The sequence below is a fragment of the Hippopotamus amphibius genome, chromosome 4 (assembly GCF_030028045.1).
Source record: "Hippopotamus amphibius kiboko isolate mHipAmp2 chromosome 4, mHipAmp2.hap2, whole genome shotgun sequence".
In the NCBI taxonomy this organism is placed as follows: Eukaryota; Metazoa; Chordata; class Mammalia; order Artiodactyla; family Hippopotamidae; genus Hippopotamus; species Hippopotamus amphibius.
The window spans coordinates 112869675-112893441 of NC_080189.1; the positions used below are offsets into that span (position 1 = coordinate 112869675).

Consider the following 23767-nt stretch of genomic DNA (forward strand, 5'->3'; position numbering starts at 1 on the left):
GCAGGGGGAGGGCAGCTTCCGCGCAGGCGCGGGGAGTCCCGTCTGACCGACCTTCAAGCGGGGCCGGCATCACCATGTTCCGTCGCGCGGGCGTCGCGGGACTCTCGGCCTGGACCGTGCAGCCGCAATGGTACGGCAGCCGGCGGCGGGGACGGGAGGGTCGCGAGGGGCGGAGGGGCTCGGGCGGGGGGCAGGAGAAGCGGGTGGAGGCGAGGGGGACGGAACCAGGGCGGCAGGGCCGGCTAGGCCCGGGTCCCGCCGAGGCCCGGGCAGCGCGGGGCTGCAGGAGGCGGCCGGCACCGGGAAGGGCGCGCGGGGGGCCGCGGAGACGGCGAGGTCGCTGCGCCACGTCTCCTGAGGCGGGCTGGGGCGGGGCGAGGGCCTGGAGTGGGACCGCGGGCCCCGTTCCTTTCGGGGAGGTCTCGGGCCCCGCAGCTACTCCGTCGGCGCTTGGGGAGCCTCCGGTGCGCGCCGGGAGACGGGGCCTCCGGGAGGCCCTCCCCGGGCCCTCCGAGTGGGGGAGGGGAGGGGAGGGCCCCAGGGAAGGTCCAGCGGAAGGTTAAGCTGTGCTTTCTGTCCTTGACGCCTTCTGAAACCCTCCGGCGCAAGTGCCCTCGTGGGCTGCAGAGGGGACCTTAGATATCTGCTGGCGAGGAAGGGAAAGACACCTTGCACCATCTCAACACCGTTGTGCTGAAACAGTAACCCTGCAAGGTCATGACATCGCTCCGAGGTCCCGAGGAGGTGGAGATAGATGGACTTTTAAGAGCCATGTGTTCATTGCCTTGCAAGTTCTAGGGATTTTTAAACATTGGTCCCCCCCCCCCCAGAAAAAGCATCTTGGAAGGCCTAGGAATAGGCGGATAAACGTTGGTTTGTATGGTACTCTGTAATGGGATGAAACGTCTCGGAAGCTAGACGGAGTCTGGAAGAATGTCAGATGTGGTGCTAAGGGGATTATTAGCTATAGGCTGTGTGTAGCAGTTCCCCGGTTTTACAGGAAAGGAGAATTCTAAGGACAGCACTCAACTCGATTTTTGTATCCTAATCAATGAGAAGGGACTATAAAGCATTAATTAAAATAGGTACTTTTCATTAAGCAGAGAATTTATAACAATAAAAGATTTTCAGAGTGATGAAGTACTAAATCTGATGTGAAAAACCTGCGTACACGTTAGTGGACTTGCCTTGAAGTCAGATTTTCTTTCCCCTAATATTGAAAGAGTCTTCACGGGAGGTAATAAGGCACCTTAGTTGGATTCTCACTGGCGTAGATTGAACCGTTTCTTAATCACTCGGTGCATGTTTGTTGGGTGCTTGCTCTGCACTAGGTTGGCGCTGTGGAAAGTGCTAAAATGTGGCGAACAAATAGACATGGTCCTGGTGAGCTTTGTAGGACAGTTCCTGACGTAACAGCTGTGCTCTGCAAATGTCAGCCCTCCTTCGTTCCTTCCCATCTTGCTGTGCATTCATGTTATCTGTAAATATTTTTAGAACTTTAAGTCATCCCAGTTGATCTTTTAAAAATGGACAGTTTCTGAAATGAGGACAAAATATATTACGTAAAATTGTAAAGGTAACTGTTTAAAAACCTGTAAGATGTTTTGAAGATCTTTTAATTAAAGGAGCGTTTAAGTACCTGCTCGGTCTGAGACAACTACTTGGGGAGTTGGGGGGCTTAAACTGGAACCTCAGTCAGCAAATAAATGTCAAAGTTCTGACGTTAATCTCTTTGGAGTGTTGGTTTTAAATTGGTAGGTTATGAATATTCATCAAACATCGGTTTCCACCTTGGGAAGCATGCTCTGTCCTCTTCCTTTTCACGTATTCCATCACTCTGGGTGCCTGCCATCTTTCCTGCCTCTTCTGCCCTTCCTCTTCCACTCATTATAATTGCCTTTTAAATTCAGAAACCAAAGCTATCTTAATGTTTCACACTCCACAGAATTAATTTGGAAGGGAAATATACTTTTGTCTTTACAGAACCAGGAAGAGGCATTTCCTCGGTTCTGTTTTGGTTATTGAGAGCTTTTTAAAGTGCAATTTGTTATTACAGTTTTGGTTTCAAGGTTAGCATACCAACATTAACTAAACATTAGGCTTAATTAAAATTATAGTGAAGTTATTTTAGTTGTTGTTTAGGGTGCCGGTAAAATACCCTAAATTTTTGGAAATTAAACCTTTTTTTTAGAAGTAGCATTTAAGAAAATGGAAATGAGAAATTTGGGGGGAAAAGAATCTGATTTTTCTATCTCAGGTCAGGGGAAAATACATTTCTGTTTCCTCGTATTCCACATTCTCTAAAATGGAACTATTTTATATTAGGAAACCAATAGGCCATAGTTGAACTATGGACGCTGAAAAGGAAGAGAGATGGCATTTCAGGGGAGAGGAGGCAGGTCGTTATCTGAGACCAAGATAGCAGATATTTACTTTTAAAGGTGAGGCCGCAGCCTGTAGTGTATGAGATGGAGTTGGTGCCAAACTGCCCGATTTGAATCCTGGCTGCTGCTCATCTGGCTCTGTGGCCTTGGGCAAGTTACTCAGTGTCTCTGTACCGTTTCCTCATCTGTTAAATGGGGGTGATGATAGTACCTCATTCATTGGATTAGTGTGAGGATTAAATGAGTCAGTATTTGTGAAGAACCGAGGACAGTGGGGAAGATGCTTGTGGGGATCCAGGTGTATCAGTTGAAAGATGGAAACGAATCCATACATACATGTCCTACGTAAAGTGTGATGTGAGGCGGTTAGGAGCCTAACAAGACTGGACTGTGGTTGGTGGCTGGTGATGAAGTTCCAGGGAGTCGTGTGGTGGAGAGGAGAGGCAGGGGTCGGACTTCACCCAGGCATTCAGCATTAGAATTAGACATACTTCCCAATTTTCTTTTCCTTAGGGATTAGCGGGCGCTGCTTCTTCCTTCATTTTTATATTATTCAGCATTATATACTCCTAAAAATTCTTTCAGGCTGTCTGCAGTTTCTTTCACCTAACCTCGCAGACCCCCTCCTCTACTGCCTCCTTCAGCTTTTCTAACACTGCCCTGGAATCAGAGTAGATTGCGGTAATCTACTATCTTATCTATCTGCGCGATTTGCCCTCTGCTGTATTTGACACGTTTCTCGTTTCTCATGTAGTCTCCCAAGGATTTCTCAGGGCATGATGCAGTTTTCCAGAACACACAACTGTTTCAGAACTTCCTTTACCTCCTCATTTGCAAAAACTGTATATTCAGTAGAGCAAAGCTGTCCCTAGAGAGAGTTCAGATCAGCTCCTGGTTATTTTGCACTCAAATTGTACTTAAAAAATAACGTTGTAACATAGATAGACATCTTTAGAATTAAATGAAGGCTAAACATGAGAGCACTTCAAAATAGGGGAAATTAGGGCATGTGCACAGCAGAAAGGATCACGAAAGGTCCTGTATCATCGTTCCCACCTCTCACTTGGGATCCATGTGGAAACCGAAACATTCTGTGTCCATCCAGATGTGGTGTGCGGTTCAGATTTGTTCCATATGACGTGCTGTGATTAGAAACCTGTGTCAGTTAAATTGGAGTGCATGCCTAAGACCATAATGTCCCAGTGTCACTCCTTATAGTGTCTAAATTTAGAATGTTTGGGGCAAAAAAGTTATTATTCCAAAAAAAAAATCATCCCCAAAATATTACTTTTCAAGTGCCATGATGGTCATTACATTGGTAAGTCTGCACTCTGAACTAGCGGAGCTTGTCATATTTGACAGCTTTTATCTTTCCCTTTGGGGATCCACTCTTACAGCCAAACCTGATATCGCGCGTAGTCTCCTTCCTCTTATTTTCTTTATTTTTCTTTCTCCGTGGCTAAGTAATACCAGTCATAAGATATATAAGTCAAGAGATTTAAAAAAAAAACTGTTCTGGTTATGAAGTTTCAGACTTGCTTTTATGCATATAAACACAATCACAAAAATGGCATCATATTTCATAGCCTGCATTTTTTAAGTTAATAGCCTTTTTTTAGTCTATTTTTTAGTACAGTTTTGGATTTATAGAAGAATTGAGCATTTGGCAGAGAGTTGCATATACCCACACGCCACTCTGACCAGTTTCCCCAGGCATCAGCATCTTGCATTAGTGTGGATTGTGTGCTACACTTCACGAACCCGTGTTGGTGCATTATTAACTAAGGTGCTTGGTTTCATTAGGGACATTCGTTTGGTTGTATACTTCTGTGGGTTTTGACAAATGCAAAGTGACGTGTCTTCCATTACGGTATCCTACAGAATAGTTTCACTGCCCTAAAAATCTCTCCCTGAAATCCTGGCAGCACTGATCTTTTTATTGTTTCTATAGTTTTGTCAGTTCTGGAATGTCGTAAATTGGAATCATACAGTATGTAGTCTTTTCAGATCGATTTCTTTCACGTAGCAGTCTGCAGTTAGGGTTCCTCCATGTCTTTTTGTGGCTTCATGGCTTTTATTTTTGTTGCTGAATACTGCTCCACTGTGTGCATACACCTGTCTGTTCATCCACTCGTTCACGTATTGAAGGACATCTTGGTTCCTTCCAGTTTTGGGTGGTCGTGAATAAAGCTGCTGTAGGCATTGTGTGCAGGTTGTCGTGTAGACATAAGTTTCCAGCTCAATTGGGTAAGTAACTAAGGACAGGATTGCTGAATCATAGGTTCAAACTATGTTTAGATTTGTAGGGCACTGCCAAACCATTTTCTAAACTAGCCATACCATTTTGTATAACCACTGGCAGTCAGTGAGCAGCCCTATTGCACCACATCCTTGCCATTGTCGGTATTGTCAGTTTTGTTTTTGTTGTTGTTTTTGTGGGGGGCGTTTGTTTGTTTGTTTAATTTTAGCCGTTCTTTGGGATTTTCCATATAGTTGGTCATGTCGTCTATGAACAAAGACAGCTTTATTCCTTCCCTCCCAATCTGTATATGTGTTGTTTCCCTTTTTGTCTTATTGCATTAATTAGGACTTCCATATGATGTTGAGTAGGGTTCGTGAGACAGGGCATCCTTGTCTTGTTCCCAGTCTGGTGGGGAGAGCTCCTAGTTTCTCCCCATTAACCCTTAAGGGTTTTTGGTGGATGTTCTTTGTCAGGTTGAGGAAGTTCTCCTCTGTTCCTAATTTGCTGAGAGATTTTTAATCATGGATGGGCATTTGATTTTGTCAAATTATTTTTCTGCATCTACTGATCATATAATTTTTCTTCTTTAGTCTGTTGATGTGATGGATTATATTATTTGAATTTTGAATGATGAACCAGCCTTGCATGCCTGGAATAAATCCCATTTGGTCGTAGTATATAATTGTTTTTAATACATGATTAGATTCCATTTGCAGTATTTTGTTGAGGATTTTTGCATCTGTGTTCATGAGAGATATTGTTCTCTAATTCTTATTTCTTATATAATGTCTTTATCTGGGTTTATATAACCAGATATAATAATTCTAGTATTAGGGTTATACTGGCCTTATAGAATTAGGACGTATTCCCCCTGCTTCTCATTCTAATTCTCTTTCTTTTCCTTTTTTTTTTTTATTTTAATTTTTTTGGCACCAACTACCATGTCTACTGATAGTTACAAATCTGTCTCAAATCATATGTTTGAGACAGACCTCATATGTTTCCCAGACCTGGTTGACATTTCCACCTGGTCCCATGGTCTTTTAAACTACATCGCATTCAAAATTCGTCTCCAGGGAGATCACCCCCACCCAGTTTTTCTCTCTTGGTTAAATGACAACACTCTCCATTCAGGTCATTAAATTAGAAACCTTTGGGTCAACTTGCTCTCAAACGTAGTCTCCTGTTGCTTTGCCAACCTCTTAGTCCAGGTTCTTGCCTTCTCTCATCTGGAAGCTGCAAGCAGCCCACTATTTGGCCTCCGTGTCATCAACATTCAGTATCATTTTGTGCTTTTCACTGCCATCCAAGATACTTTACTGAAAAAGTAAACTGATTTGTGGGCTTAGAAATATTCATCATTTCCCCATTGCCTATAAAATAATGTTTAAACTTATTAACCCAAGAGTTGTCTCCAGCTTCAGAACTACATCCAGTTCCTAGGAATGCCCTCCTTAGGCCCTCCTTCTTTATGCACAAATTTATCAATTCTTCACTTCTCCTGTGGTGCTTTCCAGGCCACCACAGGTACTTTACGAATTTAAGAGCTGAAAGATAATGTATATTTGATAACATGTCTTTACCAGTAAGGGGAGGATCCACTTGTAATTTATCTTTCACCAGCATTATTTTAGTCCAATCATTTTTAATTTAATGCATTAACACTTTAAAGATGATAGAAAATATTTAATGTAAATTTCATGTAAATCTAAATTTGCATGAATCTTGTTTATGAGATAATAGTATACTTTTTTGTGGTCAGAGACCATGTCCTGGAGGAGAGTAGCTGCTCAGGAAAAACTTAGTGAATTGAGTTAGAAAAGTTAAGAATTGGTTTAAATAAACTGTACTTTGACACGTATGGTCATGTTAGAATCTGTAATTGACCCTAAGTTTATTTGAAGAGGTTTTGGTAAACCGAGGAAGTCAGGAACAACATAGGCAAAGACACAGGGGCTGGAATAGAGCCTGTGTGGATGCCATGTGACTTCAGTGGAAGCTTTGTGTTAGATCAAATAGAATGAGACCTTTGATATAGGGTTTGTTATCAGTATTGAGGAATTTATATAGAGAGAGGGAGAGAGAGATATACACATTCAGAGTCTTATATTTGATAGATCGTTTCTTTATGGGACACTCTTTAAATCAGTTTATTAACTTTGAAAGTTTTTCTTGTATAATGGAGTTATTTTTCAAAAAACTAAAATTTTTTTTACCACCTTTATTCTCAGGATCCAAGTTCGAAATATGGCAACCTTGAAAGATAGTAAGTACTTTATCTCAATATGTGAATTAACAAAAACTAAATTTTGACAAAGAAAAATACTTTAAAAAATGTGCTGCTTTAGCCCATTTACATATTTGGTCAGAATGGACACAGTAAATCTATGTCATCTGTGTGTGGCATTGAGCTTGTTTTGGAAAAGACCAGTGTGAGGTGACACGTGGTTGTTGATTCTGCTGTCTGTAGGATGATAATGGTAGAACCAGAAAAAATATATACTGTGTGTGTATACACTGTTATGGGTTATGTGCCTAAAGGCCATTTTCAGTACCGTTTAGTGCTTTAAATACCTAAGTTATTGACACTATTATGTTGCCGTTTTGCTTGTCCTGTCTAGGTAGCGCAAGGTCTGACTTATTGGTAACATTAAACCTAGTTTAGCAGCTGCTGTTCATTGACGGTCTAACTGCTAAGTATTCTACGTTGCAGTTTAGGGAAAGATTTTGATAAATTCACACATGAAATCATAACTCCTTTATCTTAACACAGCACTTCTATTTCTCAGTTACCAGGCGACTAAAATCAATCAAAAACATCCAGAAAATTACCAAGTCTATGAAAATGGTAGCCGCAGCGAAGTACGCCCGAGCTGAGAGAGAGCTGAAACCAGCGCGCGTGTATGGAGTAGGGTCCTTGGGTAAGAGGCAAGTGCAGTCACCCAGAGACAGCTGCTCGTGACCCGTCTGTCCTGAGTACTTACAGGCAGCCATCCATCACAGCGGCCCTGTGCAGCAGGGCTGTGGCAGAACCCCCGCTTTGCAGATGAGAAAACCGAAGCATGGTGCAGGCATAACTGCAGCTACGTGGCTTGGCATCCGAGCCTCTATTTGTTACCCACTGTATGTGATCATGTTCGCGTTTAAGATACTCTGAACATTTTCCTAGATTATTAAATAGACCATCAAAAGAACTTGGGGATTTAGTGCATCAGATGCTTCCTTTCATCTTCTTACACTGTGATGTGAACTTTTAGGACTGCAGGATGGGGCAGAGGTGCCCTGCAGTGAAAGTTGACTTGAGTAGTCATGGGTATGACAGCACATGAGCAGAATGCTTAAACATCAACTGTAAAGAGGGGGAAATTTGCTTATTTCCAAATTGAAGAAAAGACATACCTGCATTATCTTTGTATTAATACATCTGTGTATTAGATACAAATTATCTTGTGCAATAGTCTTTTCTTGTGCTCTTCATATTTTTTAAGCATGCATTTTGCTGAAGAAAATTTTGTATGAGAACGTGATGGGGCACTAGGCTTCAGTGGAAATGGCTCCTTGTTTTAAAAATGCCAAGTTTAGGGAATTCCCTGGTGGTCCAGTGGTTAGGACTCAGCACTCTTACTGCTGGGGCTCAGGTTAGATTCCTGGTTAGGGAACTAAGATCCTGCAAGCTGTCTGATGTGGCCCAAAAAAAAGAAAGAAAGAAAGAAAAGCCGTATTTAGTTTTACACAGGAGGTATGACAGAGACTTGCTAGGTTAGGTTTCGGCACTCATTAACAACCCCAAGCGTTTGCTCTCCTGAGTCCTGTTCTCTGCCCAGCATAATACTAAGCACCTAGTTAGTGGCCCAGTAAGGGTTGGTAAATTACTCTAGCCTGTTTCTATGAAAAGGGGAAAGTCATTCACTATTCTCCTTTCATGCTGAAATGGATAAGTATAATAAATGTTTCCCCTCAAAAGTTTATAACCATAAAACTAATAAAGAAATTGACTTGGCTATCTGATTAGAGTATTTGTGGTATAATATTAAAAATTCAAGTCAAGGCTGCCGTTCAGCTTCTAAGTCCTTCAAACTAAAAAAATAGTGCGTGCTAGTGGTTAAATGGCTGGTCATCGTGTGTATTTAAGAACGTTAAGCAGGCGTTATGCTGCACAGTGTAACACACGAAAAGGGACTGAGAAGAAATATCCTCTCCACTTCCCTGAACTTTGGAGTTGAGTATTTACTTCTCTCTGCTGTTTATGGAGGGTCCTCAGGTATTAAAATTTGAGAATCACTGCTCTATACTGAAAAAGGTAAGAGCAGTTTTGTTGACGCGGGGGAACGTGGCAGCCGTGAAGATGCACTTTGTAACTAGAATGAGAACAGCTGCTGAAAGCGTCCTGTGTTTGCACCCAAGCCATGCTTCCACGGGCTGCTCCTGGCCAGCCGCCCGAGCACAGGCGGGATGCTCAGGGAGGTGTGTTCTTGGGAGACTTGGGGCTCCCCGGCAGCTTTGCTGAGCCTTCCCTAAACTGTACAGCAGTCCAGGAAGCTGCCACCCCACCTTTCTTCCCACAGGTCAGACTGGCATCGTGGTGTGATGGCTCTTCTAACCTCTTTCCTGTTCTCTCACAGGCATTTCTCCAGTAAAATCCAGTGTATTTAATCGTATTAAAACCCCTCTTGGCTTCTGCTTCTTGGAAGACCAGACCAACAAAGTGAGGCTGTTAAAAGTAATACCAAAAATAGGGATTTCCCTAGCGGTCCAGTGGTTAGGACTCCGAGCTTCCACTGTAGGGGGCACGGGTTCGATCCCTAGTCCCGCAAGCCATCCCTAGTCCAGTGCAGCCAAAACAAACAAACAAACTAAAATATAAATGAGTAAAATGGCATCCATTATTTTGACATCAACAGTTTTCGTAAAAGCTTGCTATTTAGATTATATAAGCGCTTCAGCAAGTGTTTCTGCTTCTTTGGTGGTACACTGAAGATTTGCATTCTTTAGAAACTTGATAAGTCTAGATAAGTTGGCACTTCTGTAAGTCTGGCCTTTTTACAGGTAGCTTAATTGTACTAACAGTTTCTTTTAGTCAGTATTTAAGATCACGTACCCCTTAGGAACCTTTGTCCTAACAGAGATTTACACCTTTATGGTTTCCTCTGATTGTAGATGAAGTAAGTGCACAGACACTGGGTTATGTTGAGGCATCATTTTGTAAATTAGGGATTATTGCTGTATTTAATGTAATTGCACATACCTTTTTTTAAGCTCTATATGAAAAGGCTGATATTAAGGTGCCTGAAGACAAGAAGAAACACCTCGTCATTGGTGTGTCCTCAGACCGAGGGCTTTGTGGTGCTATTCATTCCTCGGTGGCTAAACAGATAAAAAGTGAGGTGACCAGTCTCACAGCAGCTGGGAAGGAAGTTAAGATTGTTGGAGTTGGTGATAAAATCAGGAGTATCCTTCACAGGTAATTTAAGTATATGTTGTTTACCTTTAAAAGGCTGAGAGAATGAATAACCGGAAGTTTATTTGGTAGTTTATTTAAGCAAGGTGTCTTTTTCTGGTTACCATTTTCTACACATAGAAAGGTTTAGTTTGGTTTTGAATATTTTTCCAGGATATATGAGAATGTATAGATTTCCCCTGTTTTCTACTTCAGAAGCTATGGGGTTTTGTTTTTTAAATGAGGACTGAGGAGCTTCACAGGCTGGAGAAGCCAGAAGCGCAGGACAGGTGGTGAGGACTGGAAGAAGTACAGGCAGAGGGAGAGGTAGGACCAGAAAGGCCTGCTGTCAGTCCTTAGTTCTCGGCAGATGCTGAGGGGAAGGGACGACCATGATGTTGTGGGGGCGCCTTCATTCAAGGAACACCCTCTTCCCCCTCAAAAGAGCTTCATCCACAGTGAGAATATTTTTCCCCTGTTCGCTGTGTTCTTCTGGCAGAAGTGTTCTGATAAACTACTTTATGTGACCTTTTCATTTTCTTGTAGGACTCATTCTAACCAGTTTCTGGTGACATTCAAAGACGTGGGGAGAAGACCGCCTACCTTTGGGGATGCGTCGGTCATTGCCCTTGAACTGTTAAATTCTGGATATGAATTTGATGAAGGATCTATCATCTTTAACCAATTCAGGTAAGAAAAATTTTGAAATCCAAGCTTTTTTATGTTTATGTTCAATTTTTTAAAGTGAGTGTCTACTTAACAGTTTAAAATTATAATTTTGGAATTTACATTTGCTTTTGCCATTTCTAGGTCTGTCATCTCCTACAAGACAGAAGAAAAGCCCATCTTTTCCCTTGATACCATTGCAAGTGCTGGTAAGTAGGTTTTGCGTGATGAGTATTTTTCCTATTGAAAGGAGAGATTTGTACATTTAGGAAAACGGTGTTTCTCAGGGTGGCTTTTTTTCAGCAGTAATAAAAATAACAGGCTGTTTCTATCACCATCTATTAGCAGCTTATGTGAAATCAGGAACATTTGTTTGACGACTCTTACTCCATTTCATCATTAATTGAATAAATAAATAAATATCCATTGAGGGCCATCGTTAGATATGGTTTCTGTCCTTGGAGATTGAAGAACTTACCCAGAAACCGGCTTTGCAGTCTGTGTGTGGGAACCCTGCCTAACCACAAAACAGACGCTCTAGAATAGAGATTAGAACACTATTCACAACTAATTTACATTGAACAACTCAGTTCTCTTGTTCTGCTGTTTGAATAAAGTCATCATTGCTCGGTGACGCATCCTGGAAATAATATTCAGGAACTGATTTTATTTTCCTTTTCTATATGTTGTATTTCTAGGTGTATAACTTTTACATATTAACGTCTTGGAAATTGGGATGCTTCTGCCAGTCAATGGCATGTCGTTTTTAACTGGTTATGTTATTTTCTTTCTTCATGGTACATAAAATAAGAGTTGTAATCCACCGCATCTTAAGTTTGATGAAATATAGTAGTCTCACCACTTTACACTAATGAGTGAATTCTGAAGTATGCTGCTAAAGTTCTGCTGCCTAATTACTAAAACGCAGAGCAGCCTCTAACTCTCTTTCCCCCCCACATCCTCAGAAAAGCTTTCCCTCCCTCCCTCATTTTCCTGACACTTTGAGATTTCTCCAATCAAATGGCTAAAATGGGATTTTTTTATATTACCCTATACGAGTTTCAGTTCTTTCCTTAATGTCTTTATTGAAGAGCACAGTCCCTGACTGTCGGGTGCTTCGTGCTGGGCACTCTGCTAGATGCCACCCAGAGGATTCGTCTCTGTGAGGTGTGGTGCTGTTACTTGACCTGTCGGCATCTTAAGCTTTATGAAGTTTAGCGTTTGAGGTAGAATGTTGAATGCTTTGTTTATACATCATTTTGCTGAAAATCTGCTACAATCTGTAGTATGGAAATAGTTGAAGCTTTTAGAACTGAGTCCTTTAACCAAGCTTATGTTGATTTCTCTGTAATTATAAAGGATTTTTACACTAGGAAGCTTTCTTGATTAAATCAGTCTTTGTGCTGTACTATTTCGAAGAAATCCATGGCTTGTTTCAACAGAGAGCATGAGTATCTACGATGATATTGATGCTGACGTGCTGCAGAATTACCAAGAATACAACCTGGCCAACATCATCTACTACTCTCTGAAGGAGTCCACCACGAGCGAGCAGAGCGCCCGGATGACGGCCATGGACAACGCCAGCAAGAACGCCTGTAAGCCCAGCTCGCTCCTGGGAGAGCCCCCTGTCAAGAGCAGCATGGAGACCCTCACATGAAAGGCGTTAGCAATTCTGGAAGTGGACCAGGAAGCAGGAGAGCTGGGCTCTAGTCCTGGGCTCTGCCCCTGATTCTGTGAGCTTGGAAAAATAATGTCCTCTGCCTTAAAGGAAGTAATACCTTACTGTGCTTGGTAGGCAGTAAGTGTGCAAGTAATTTGAGAAGGTATCTCATGGAAGAAACAATAATATCTTCATAAAATTTTTTGAGAGGCCAATTTTGGTGCCCAAATGCAAACAGAATCTCGTTTTTGAATTAAGCAACACACATCTACGAATGAGTCAGCGAACAAGGTATTCTTTCCTAGTTTTAGATCTTGTTGTCTAATCTTTTGTTTTGTTTGTAGCGGAAATGATTGACAAATTGACTTTGACGTTCAATCGCACCCGCCAAGCTGTCATCACCAAGGAGCTGATTGAAATCATCTCCGGTGCTGCAGCTCTGTAAGTACTTGACGCTGCCCACTTTAGAGTTCTTGTCTCACCTGTGCCTGCTAGTTTAACCTCTGCATGTTTTAAGTTTTCCGATTTGTTTTGTCTCTTAAAGAAGAAATGATCCATTGCTAATCTTGTTTCCTTAATCTTAGAACATAAAGTTTGATGACAGTGAGATCTCTGGTGTATTTTGATTGTTTCACCTGAAACATTCAGGCTTGGTTTCTTTTTTTTAGAAATTGGTATATTGCTAGCTTTCACTTTCTTCAAGTTTTAGGAATAAGGATGTGAATAGTTCAGTATCATTTATAAATTCTATCTTTGAAACTTAAAACATTATAAACAAAGCTTTCTGAGTTACAGGACTGGTTTGGAGTGTGGTTTTATATAAATCTGTAGATCACTGAATGGTGGTAGGGTCCAGGAATTTTAAGTTTTCTGTATCACTGCTGTGTTATGGTAGTTCTTAAAATACTGCTTTCCTCCAGAAAACGTCTTGGGTGTCTGGCTAAGAATGTTAATGTTCATGAAACCAGGGTTACGATAATGGAAATTCTGTCTTAAAAATTATTAAATTGAACATCTGTTAAGTGTCTTGTATAATGCTAGGCACAGTGTTAAAGGATGTGATCCTTTCTTCCAAGACATTTACACTTTAATAGGATAAACAAAAAATGCAGATAATTGTGCTGAGAGATAAACTGTGTGGTGGGTTACCTTTGACTTGTTCTCTCTCACCTCCTGCACTTGGTCACCAAGGTCTGTAAATGTTGCCTTCTGAATATCCCTTGACCCTTTCTTTCCCCTTTATACCCTCTTAATGCAGGTCCTTGTCATTTCTCTTCCAAATTGAAAAATGTATTTTTTGAGTGGCATGTGTTTTTTTCATCAAATGCCATGCTTTTCTTCCCCTGCACCCTTGATTCTACATCTGACTGACTTCTGTTTATCCTTCATAATGGAGCTGGGGGAGTCCTTTCTTCCAGAAACCGCCCTTTGCGGTTTGAGTGGGGTGGCCTCCTCTGCTGCCCTTTTGTTTGCCTACGCCCTCCTGCGGCTCAGGACGGGACATGTCTCATGCACTCCTGTAGCCCCATCACGTGGCACGTATTTCCTCAGTAAATGCTTGTAGAGTGAATGGATGATGTGCCGTGAGTACAGTGAGACCTGGAAGTTCAGAAGAGAGAGAAGTAACATTACGTATGTGAAAACGTGGGTCCAGGTTTATGAATCAGGGAAAGATTTATCACTAAGATGACATTTAAGTTGGTCTTTTTGTCTCTGGAGGGTAGAAATGGGCAGAATGCCAGAGACACAGATAAACTGGTTGGGACTGCCCTGTAAGTGTTGGCTGGATCCATCAGCTTTGCTGTCCTAAGCAGCCTGCCTCCTCTTATTTTGCTTTCAAGCGAGAGTTTAGGACTAACCTGTCTCAGCCTGGTCACTACCGCTCTGTGAGCATCAGAGTCCAGCACAGTGATGGGCGTTCCTGCCACTCACCAGCTTGACAGAGGTGGTTGAGATACTCTCCCTGCAACGCAGCTGTTTCCTGTGGCCTGCAGGCTAATGCAGGGATCATATAAGTGTGTTCCTCGTGCCCTCCTTGCTGTGCTTCCCACTGCTGGAGCCACGTGACCTGTTGGGGAGTGGGGGGAGGCGGAGGCCTGGGGGAAAGAGGAGTGAACACGCAGAATAAATGGCGGCTGCAGCCTCTGCAGAATTGAGACCAGGCTATTTCTTGATCAGGAATGTGGGGACGTGACTGAAAAATAGCAGAATCAGAGAAATGAGGAGAGGGAGGCTGGGCATGAAGATCGAGAATTCTAAAGCGAACTCAGATAACCGGAAATTGACCGGTTTTCGCTTTCCAGGAAGGCAGTCTAACTCCACGGTGGCTTATTTATATGAATGCACTCGCCTGCTCTGTAACCTGTCGGCTCTTCTGCTGAAAGACTCTATATTTGATACAAACACATGTGGCTATTTGGGAATGAAGTAAAAGGCATGAACAACCCATAATATTTGAGGTGCCAAATATTTTGTTGCTAGCCTCAAATGTTTCATTATATTGTATGCTGTTTATAGGAAAGTCATGGGTTAAAGTATGCCTTCATAGTCCTGCCTACATGCATGAATATGGTTTTATTGCTTCTAACCAGATTCAAGTCTGTGACCTTTTATAACAATCATTGAATCTGCTTTAAGGGAATATTTTGGTATTTATGTGATTTACTCAAGCTAGCGAGTGAGGAAGTGGGCTTTTTTAGTCAGAAATTGTACATGATTAACCAGCATGGATTGCTTCTTGACCTGCTTGTTTTGTGTTTGTCTTTTTCTTCTAATATAATAACCCAGGGACTAATGAAAATCGAGTTTCATCCTCAGACAAGAGGTAAAGTGGTGATATTTCACATACTCTACCCTTCCCCATCAGAAAAGAAACCCAGTCAGATAGAATTGAAGCTATTTCAGCACCAGTGAAACTGATTCCCTTAGAAGTGAGATGGCCAGGCCCTTAGAGCAGCAGCCAGCTTGTGAGAACACATGCGTGATGCTAGTGGGCTTTTTTTTCTTCTTAGATATATTAAATAAACTGTAAGGATAAAGAATTAGCATTCTTGCAACCTTCCTGGCGGTCCAGTGGTTGAAACTCTGTGCTTCCACTGCGGGGGACACGGGTTCAATCCCTGGTCAGGGAACTAGGATCCCACATGCCTCGAGGTTCAGCCAAAAAAAAGAGAAAGAATTAGCATTCTTTTGAGATATTAAATACAGGCTGGTGAAGAGCAGTGGTTCTCAAGCTTCCTGGTCTCAGAACCTGTGTGACTTCACAGAGGATAGGTCAGTTCTTTCCATTTCTGTATTCATTCTGTTCTGATATTACATGTCATGTAGGCTCTGGAAAACTCCAACATGTGCTCTTGAGAGTAAGAATAAAACAGGCAAATAACATTGTTATAAAAATAGTTTTGCCCTCATGGACCCCATGAAAGGGTCCCCATACCAAAATTTGAGAACCACTGGTGTAGAGTAACATTTTGTTATGTACGTTCAGTTCTCTAAGTCCCACGGAATTATCTCTTGATATCTTTATTTTCCAAAAAAATGTTTTTTCATTTTTATTTGTTCTGTACTTGTATTTTTCAGGTAAAGAAGAATTCAGCCCGCTGATTTTGTTTTTAGCTTACTGCTGTCCTTTGTCAGAAGACATTGTTGGTGCATTGTTTAAATTACTAAAGACAGCAAGATATTTGTAAATTATCTTACAATAAATGACTCACCATAAGAAAATCACTGTTTTTTCTTATTATATAAGAACAACAGTTTTCAAAATGAGATCCTAAAACACTTAAAAATATTAACATGCTACTATTAAAATTTCTTGCTAAGAAATAGTTGAAGAGGCTCTTCTGATTTTCTGGTTCCCTAACAGCCGTGGAAAGCCTGGCCTCAGTGGGGTCAGAGTGGAAGGAAGAGAGTTCCATGCATATACTAACTCTAAATAAATTTTGTAAATCTTTTCCAAGGACTGAGAAGCATTTCAGTAGGATATTCACTCCATAATTTGCTTTTAGATAACCATTAAGATTGGGTGCCTGAGCTGTTCCACACAGCAAGCTGGCCATGCCAAAACGTCAGGGTTTTTTCCTTTTTATTTAAAAGAGGACTTAGGGATTTTCATTGCAAAAGTAATAGAGGAGTTACAAAGGCTACAGAACTATAAAAAAAATAAAAAGCCCATTCTCACTTAACACTTTATATTACTCTTTTAAAAACCATTAAATAAATATGTGCATATGCTGTTATTTTACCAGTAACTATTCATAAAGATGAACAATAAGTAATAGAAACATGGATTAGCAACCACAAACCCGTAACGAACAGTGTTACAGAATCTCAGGGTCATCTTCTAGCTTCCCTGAAATGTGACAAAAGCCATTTTGATTTCTGAACCTCTATGATACTTGTTTTTCCCTGAAAGCTCTTAGGTCTATTGCTGTGAAGTGTCGCAGCAAGGAACATTAATAAGCATCCTTGGGCGAGTCCTTGCACACTTGGATCACGACTTCTGTGCTTTTAATTATCAGAAGTGGAATTGATGGCTCAGACTGTACATTTTTAAACTAATGGACACTGCCACGTGGCTCTCAAAAAGATTATAAGCTTGTGCTAACAATCTATAAAATTGATCCCCCTACTGGCTGAAGCTTTGTCTGTCTTAATCTTTAGTCATCGGATGGGTGAAAAGACAGTAATTAACCACTCATTCATTGCCCATTTTTTAAGTGAGTTTTTCTCATTGAAATAAAAGTTCTTTGCATATGCATGACTTCAACTCGTCATTTGTGTTGCAAATTAAAATTAGGGAAATTTGTATAACAGCCTTTGGATAAGAATGCACTATCAATTTTTAATTACCATGTGAAATTTGTTAGAAATTTTACACTTTCACTGCTTTCTTGCAGATGCAGCATAGGGCCTTGAGAAATAAAGCTAAGCAAGGATTTAACTTTACCAGCCACACGAATGTTCGACGCATAGAACAGTGGTTAAGAGCATAAACTTTGGGGCAAACTGGGTTGGAATCCCAGCTCAACCCTTACCAGCTGTGTGACATTGGGCAAGTTACTTAATTTTTCAGTTTTATCATCTGTAAAATAATGATTAAAATAGTACTTACCTCATAGGGTTGTTATGAGGACTAAATGAATCAATATTTGCAAGATACTTAGGATCTGATGTGGGATGGATGCTGTATCTGCTTAAATGTCCCTGATCTACGTAAGTAATCATCGGTTCAGTATCATGTTTACTGATGTCCTGTGGTATTAGCACTCTTAAGTTCTGAGGATACGATAGTAATAATTATACTTCCCTATAGGAGCTTACAGACTGGTGCAAAGACAAGCAAATAATGAAAAAAAAAACAGGAAAAAATGTGGTAAGGTTTCTTGGTGAACTTTTATTGAAGTATAGTGTATATACAAAAGAAGGCATAATTCATAAGTTCATGGCTCAGTAATTGCAAAGTGTAAACACTCACCTATCTACCATCTAGATCAGGATCTGAAAGGTCCTGTCATTACAGAAGTCTCTCCTGTGTCCCTGCCCTTTTTATTATCTCCACAAAAGTACCCACAGTCATGACTTCTGTCACCATAGATTATTTTGATTGACTTTGAAATTTAAGTAAACGGACACATACAGATGGAGTCTTCGGGGACTGCTCTTTTAAAATTCAACATTACGTCCGTGAGATTCATCCACATTTGTAGGGCAGTTGTTCTCATTGTTTGATGTTACCACACATGATAAATATCTGAAGACTTTAGTAATTCTACTGTCGATGAACGTTTGGGTTATTTCCAGCTTGGAACCAGTATAAATGCTTCTCTAAATCTTTTGTACAACTCTTGGTGTAAATCTGAAAGATTTTCTGTTGTGTACACACCTAGCAGTGGGAGTACTTGGTCACGGGGTCTGTGAATGTTCTGCAGCTGTGGCAAAGCCCAATGCTTTCACAGGGTGGGTCCACCAATTAATGCTCTTGCTGGCACTTGTCTACATCCTCCCCAACACTGGGTATCCTCACTTGTTTTCATCCTGCCAACCTGGTAAGAGTGTAGTGCTATACAATAATACCTTCAACTTGTGTTTTCCCTGATGGCCAGTGAGTGGGGTTAATCACACATATTGGCCTTTGGAACTTGGGTGTTCCCTTTCCAAATGTCTGAGCACCGTGTGTGTGTCTATGAGAGAGATGTTTTTTGCTGGTTTCTTTTTTATATATTTGGCCACACCTCGCGGCTTGTGGGATCTTAGTTCCCCGATCAGGGACTGAACCTGTGCCTTCAGCAGTGAAAGCGAGGAGTCCTAACCACCTGACCGCCAAAGAACTCCCTTTGCTGGCTTTTCAATTGAACATTCTATTGAGATAATCATAAATTCACATGCAGTTGTGTGAAATAATACAGAGCAATCCCTTGTCCAGTTGCCTCAAGTCCCCCCAATGGCAATATTTTGCAAAACTATAATATCCCAACCAGGATATTGACATTGATACAATTCATAGATCTCATTAAGATGTCTCCGGTTACACTCAGAGTTGAGAATTTGAACTCACAATGACAACACTTATTTAGATAACCTAGGAAAATGGGGGTGGGGAAAAATAATAGCTAAAAATGTTGGGTTAGATTCCCTGAACTTGTTTTTTAAAAAAGAAAGAAAAAAAAATTCCTAGAATGACTAAGATAAATGATTACATCAAGTATGGACTGAAGTCCCATACACATACTTATTGAGAGTTTAAATCAGGATAAACACTGAAAAACTGGTTGGCAGTATCTGCTAAAGTTGAACACTTGTAAATCCAGTGATCAATTATCGAAAATATATACTCATCAGAAATGCATGTAGTCACATGTACAAAATACTCATAGCACTGTTGTTAGTAGTTCAAACAACCACCAAAAGCATAAAAAGGAAAAAAAGTTTACGTAAAACGTCATGGTAATTAAGATAGTGTGGTATTGTTGCAAGGGTAGAAAAACAGACTAATGGACCAAAAAGGCTAGAAACAAAATATGTGTACAGCCACCTGATTTATAAGAGTGTCACTGTGATTCAGTGTGGGAAAGAATGATACTTTCAGTAAATGCTGCTCGATGAGCTGGATATCTCTATAGGAAAAATCCCTGATCCTTAACTCATACCATACAAAATATTAATTTGCAATAGATCATAAATATAAAAGGTATAAAAATAGAGCTTTTTGAAGAAAATAGGAGAAAGGCTTCATGATACTGGGAATAGCAAAGATTTCTTAAACATGACTCAAAAGAATTCCCTGGTGGTCCAGTGGTGAGGACTTAGCGCTTTCATTGCTGTGGCCCAGGTTTACTCCCTGGTTAGGGAACTGAGAAACCAAGCCACACGGTGTGTCAAAAAAAAAAAAGGAACTATTTAAAAAACGTTGATAGTTGGGCTTTATTAAAATTAAATTTAATCCAATTATCAAAAGACTGAGGGAAAAAATTTACAATACAAATAAAGCTTGTATAAAGTGTGTATATTTTGTGTAACATCCACAAATCAGTAAGAAGACAACCCAATTTTTTAAAATGAGTTGAATGAACTATTAATACACACAATAACTTAGATGAATTTCTAGGGAATTACGCTGAGAAAAAAATTCTGAAAGATTATATACTATACGATTCCACATGTATACTGTTTTTTATATGACAAAATTTTAGAAACGGAGAACCTGTTAGTGGTTGCCCGGGATTAGAGAGCGGGGTAGGGGAGTACTAGGAAGGCTGGTAAGGTTATCAAAGGGCAACGGGCACGGATCCGTGTGAGACAGACTGCTCAGGGTCGTGACTGTGGTGGCTGAGTTTTTAAAAATTGATGTAAGTAAAAAGTCACACACATACACACTCCCGAATATAAGTAAAACTGGGGACGTCTGAATGAGATGTGTGAGGGTTATAATTGGTGAGCCATAGCCCAATTTGGGGGAAGATGAGCCCAATGTGGGGGAAGATGAGCCCAATGTGGGCTTAGATGACCAGACTGAAAATGCACCCAGCCTCAAGGAGGTGAGGTCTGAACTGAATCCTCAAGGACAATGCCCAACAGAAAGTAAACTCCTGGGGTGAGAGAAATCTGGAAAGGTGATCTGGGGCAAGATTATGAGCACCCCCTGCTGTGCAGTTTAGACCCACATAAAGGAGCCTTGAAGGGGAAGCTTGAAAGCCTCCCCCAAATCACATCCCTCCTTTTGCTACTATCAGATCAGCGTAATGACGGTGCCAAATGCAGTGAAGCTTTACTACATAACACTTCTGAGACCATCTGTAGAGTATCTAAAGTGCTAGAAATGTTAATTTTACTATTTCAGGATTGTTTCCATTGCTACAAATCCTTCGTTCTAACAATTTGCCCTTTTAGTGAACATTTGTTTCCCTGACCATTAATACAGACTATTTGCAGCTTTCAGAAATTTATTATTATTGGAAACGCTAAGTTTGAAAATTGCGGTTTTGAGCTCCTGCCAACACCAGCTGAATAAAAAGTGATGCCGTTGCTGCACCGGGGCCCCCAGTCCTCAGCTAGAGGACCCACTCTCTGCACTGTCACTTCACCCCAGTACCCAGGGCCTCCACGTTGCCCTCAGTTCCTTCCATCGCCCGCGAGGATGGAGAGATCAGGATCCGCAAGTCACAGCCCTGCCCTCCAGGAGGAATCTGGGTGTATGGACTCTGTGTCCTGCCCGCCTGTCTGCAGACACCCGGCACTCACTGCGCCTCTTTCCATGCTGCACCTCTCGCGGGAGGTTCTTGCTTTCCTGGGTCCACCCGTCCTTCCCACCTCGAATACATTCTCTTCTTAAAAACAACACCTCCATTGATACATAGCTCACATGCTATCAGATTCACCTCTTTACAGTGTACACTTTGGTGGTTTTTAGCAGAGTCCCAGGGCTGTGCTATAATCCATTCTACACACTATCTCAAGATGAATTGTCCTAAAAGGCATTTCTTTATTGAGTGCTGACTACCTGCTGGGTCTCTCTATGCTATATGTTGGACATTTATCAGTGCAGGAGATGAACACAGTTTCTGCCCTTCTGAAGTGTACAGCAAACAACAGAGAATGACAAGTTTAGCTTTGGACATCCATCACATGCTAATTCAATTTGAGTTATCCATGGGATATTCAAACAGACATTAGTCATTTGTTCGGTGCAGTAAGTTACACCAGTATGAAAAGCTCGGCAGAAATTTGGGATACAGTGTTGTATTAGGGAGTCACCTTTATGGGCCTAATCTTTAAAACCAATGGAGTGGATCATATAAAAAGAATATAAACTCTTTTTAAAAAAGCAGTCACAGGGACTTCCCTGGTGGTCTAGTGGTTAAGACTCCGAGCTTAACCTGTGCAGGGGGCATAGGTTTGATCCCTGGTTAGGGAACTAAGATCCCCACATGTTGCGTGGTATGGCAAAAAAAAAAAAAAGCAGTCACAGGCATTATAGGATAAAGCAAACATTTGATATAATTGAAACCAGGGTTCTCACTTTGGGGGAGAGGAGATGCAAATATGAAATAGGAGGTCAGGAACATGTATTGAATATATAGTTTTAGATCCGAATCATCATATATGTGCTCTAGACCTTTAAAATACTCATAGCTTTTAGTCCTGTCACTAAAAGGCCCCTCAAGCAATGATACCCCTGGGGTAACGGAGGTCAGTAGCCTTGTATCTTGGCTTCTAAATATTATTCCTAACAAGAACCAATGCCTGGCTAATCCAAGAGAGATGGCTAATTCCAAGAGAGATGGCTAATTCCAAGTCTAGGGCAGGGTGAGCATAAGGTGAGCCTGAAAAATCTTGTACCACAAAGTAAGGAAACACTGAATGAATGAGAGTGGCCTGTTAAAAGAACATAGCAGCTGGCTTGAAAGGGCTCTCAGGGACTTCCCTGGAGGTCCAGTGGTTACAAGTCCATGCTTCCAGTGCAGCGGGCACGGGTACAACATGTACTAGACAACAATAAATGCTAAAAAAAAAAAAAAAAAGAAAAAATTAAGTACAAATACAACTTTCATTTTAAAAAAAAGGACTCCCACTGGCTGAAAATGGGCCAATTTAAGCATCAGAAGAATAATGATGGTAAGGTATAACTCACTGAGCAAAAAAGAATCCCTGACCATACAGTGACACTAGGATAGGTGAGCAAACTTTGTAGAACGTCTGCTAATAAATGCAGGGAAAAAAATGATAGAAAAATCACCTCTTTGTAGCCACCAGTGTAACAGTTGATCCAATAAGAGATGGGAAATGGATTTGCTCATAAAACCACTGTGAGACGCTGACAGGTTGTGGAGAAGCAGGTTATTTGCATTGTCTCAACGTATCGCCTCGTGGGTTACCTACTAGTTTCAAAGTAAAAAAAAAAAAAAAAAAAAGGAGACCTTACAATGGAGAGATCTGGTGGATATCACCTTTACAAGTGACCAAAGTTTGCCACCAATAATGGGACAAACTGACTGCTTATGTCATGTAGCAAGAGGGACAGATCATCTGTGTAGGAGTATTCTTGCTGAAATTAACTTGAATCTAATCAAGTGAGAACACAATCAGACAAAAGATCGATCCTATTAAATAACTGCCATGGACTTTATGAAAAAGTAAATGTCATGAAAGACCAAAACAAAACAAAACCAAAAAACCCAACAAGCAGAAGCCATAAAACAAACAACCAGCTGGTGGAATTGATCTTATTATTTAGAGGGTAAAGAGAATTCCCTGCTGGTCCAGTGGTTAGGATGTCAGGCTTTCGCTACTGAGGACCAGATTTCAACCCCTGGCCAGGGAACTAAGATCCCACAAGCCTCACAGTGCCGCCCAAAAAAATAAAAAATAAAAAGAGAGAGTAAAGAGACTTGACAACAAAATGCAATGAATGAGTCTTGATTAGACCCTGGATTAAAAATTTTTTAAAAAGCTCTAAAGGGCATTTGGGGACAATGGTAAAGTTTGAATATGCGGTTCATATTGGATAATATTACTGTATCATTTTTGTTTGTTGCGTGTGATTGTGGGGTGATGGGGTAACAGAAATTGTGATGTGCTTCCCAGACCCCCCTTCAGCAGGACAGAAGGACACATTCCCCCACTTTCCGGGAATTCCAGCAGCACACAGCCCTCAGCTGTCAAACCTCATTGGAACTGCCCCAGCTGGAGACCACCTTGCCCAAGGTCATGGCCCCCTCGTGGGCAGCCCACACCCATTGCCTGATCAATGTGGGAGTATAAAGTCAGGCCCGTTGCCTGAACTCCAGACGGCTCTGGAGGGCGTCTCAGCTTTAATGCTCTCTATGGGGTTGGCTGAGGTCTTCCCTGATGATGGACAGCAGCCCAGCATCTCCCTC

The 23767-nt window shown here is 41.3% G+C and overlaps 1 protein-coding gene and 1 non-coding gene across 4 annotated transcripts; both read left to right on the forward strand.

Moving 5' to 3' along the window:
* The first annotated feature begins 1 nt into the window (after position 1).
* Positions 2-16105, forward strand: ATP5F1C (ATP synthase F1 subunit gamma). 3 transcript variants are annotated; one of them, XM_057733177.1, is made up of 10 exons: positions 2-130; positions 6858-6892; positions 7416-7547; positions 9883-10087; positions 10610-10753; positions 10874-10938; positions 12172-12327; positions 12737-12833; positions 15180-15216; positions 15972-16105. In XM_057733177.1, exons 1-9 carry the CDS (start codon positions 75-77, stop codon positions 15184-15186), a joined length of 897 nt encoding a protein of 298 aa, XP_057589160.1. In that variant the 5' UTR covers positions 2-74; the 3' UTR covers positions 15187-15216; positions 15972-16105. The 3 variants fall into 3 exon arrangements, with proteins under 3 accessions (XP_057589160.1, XP_057589161.1, XP_057589162.1); XM_057733178.1 differs by lacking the exon at positions 15180-15216; XM_057733179.1 differs by lacking the exons at positions 15180-15216; positions 15972-16105 and having other exon boundaries at positions 12737-12837.
* TRNAK-CUU (transfer RNA lysine (anticodon CUU)) lies at positions 8214-8285 on the forward strand. The gene has a single exon. It is a non-coding gene; the product is annotated as a tRNA-Lys (tRNA).
* Positions 16106-23767: the final 7662 nt, after the last annotated feature.